The sequence below is a fragment of the Buceros rhinoceros genome, unplaced genomic scaffold (assembly GCF_000710305.1).
Source record: "Buceros rhinoceros silvestris isolate BGI_N320 unplaced genomic scaffold, ASM71030v1 scaffold29705, whole genome shotgun sequence".
Lineage (NCBI taxonomy): Eukaryota > Metazoa > Chordata > Aves > Bucerotiformes > Bucerotidae > Buceros > Buceros rhinoceros.
Genome location: NW_010413863.1, coordinates 2,970 through 3,360, shown reverse-complemented (window position 1 = coordinate 3,360; position 391 = coordinate 2,970). Strand labels below are relative to the sequence as shown.

Here is a 391-nt window from a genome sequence, read left to right as displayed (position 1 = left end):
GTGGGAGGGACCAGCCCCTGCATCCCCTGAAGCGCGGGGACGGGGATGTCACCACCATGCGAGGGGGCACAGTATCTCTTCACCAGCTCCTGGGGCACAGCGGGTACTGCAGCAGCACTCCCCACCCTGCCGTGGACCCCAGGGGCTCAGTGCCGGGCTGTCCCCAGGCATCCCACCCCCAGAACCACGATGGTGATGCCAGTTGGCGTAAGCCCCATCCTGCTGCCGCTGTTGCTGCTGCTGTGGTGGGTGATCCCCAGCAGTCAGGAGCCAGCCCGGGTGCAGCTGCGGCTGGCAGGGCCACGGGGACCAGCCGGGGAGGGCCGGCTGGAGGTCCTGTACCAGGGACGCTGGGGCACCATTTGCGACGATGGCTTCGACTTCCCTGTGG

General features: G+C 68.5%; 1 protein-coding gene across 1 annotated transcript in view; it reads left to right on the top strand.

Annotated features, from left to right (window-relative positions):
* Positions 1–189: 189 nt before the first annotated feature.
* The window catches only part of LOC104494121 (lysyl oxidase homolog 4-like), a gene marked incomplete at its 3' end in the record, with an annotated part of 2,934 nt that continues 2,732 nt past the window's right edge, over positions 190–391 (top strand). Inside the window, exon 1 of the mRNA XM_010136910.1 lies at positions 190–387. Within this exon, the coding sequence (XP_010135212.1) occupies positions 190–387 (198 nt within the window). The remainder of the gene's footprint in view (positions 388–391) is intronic.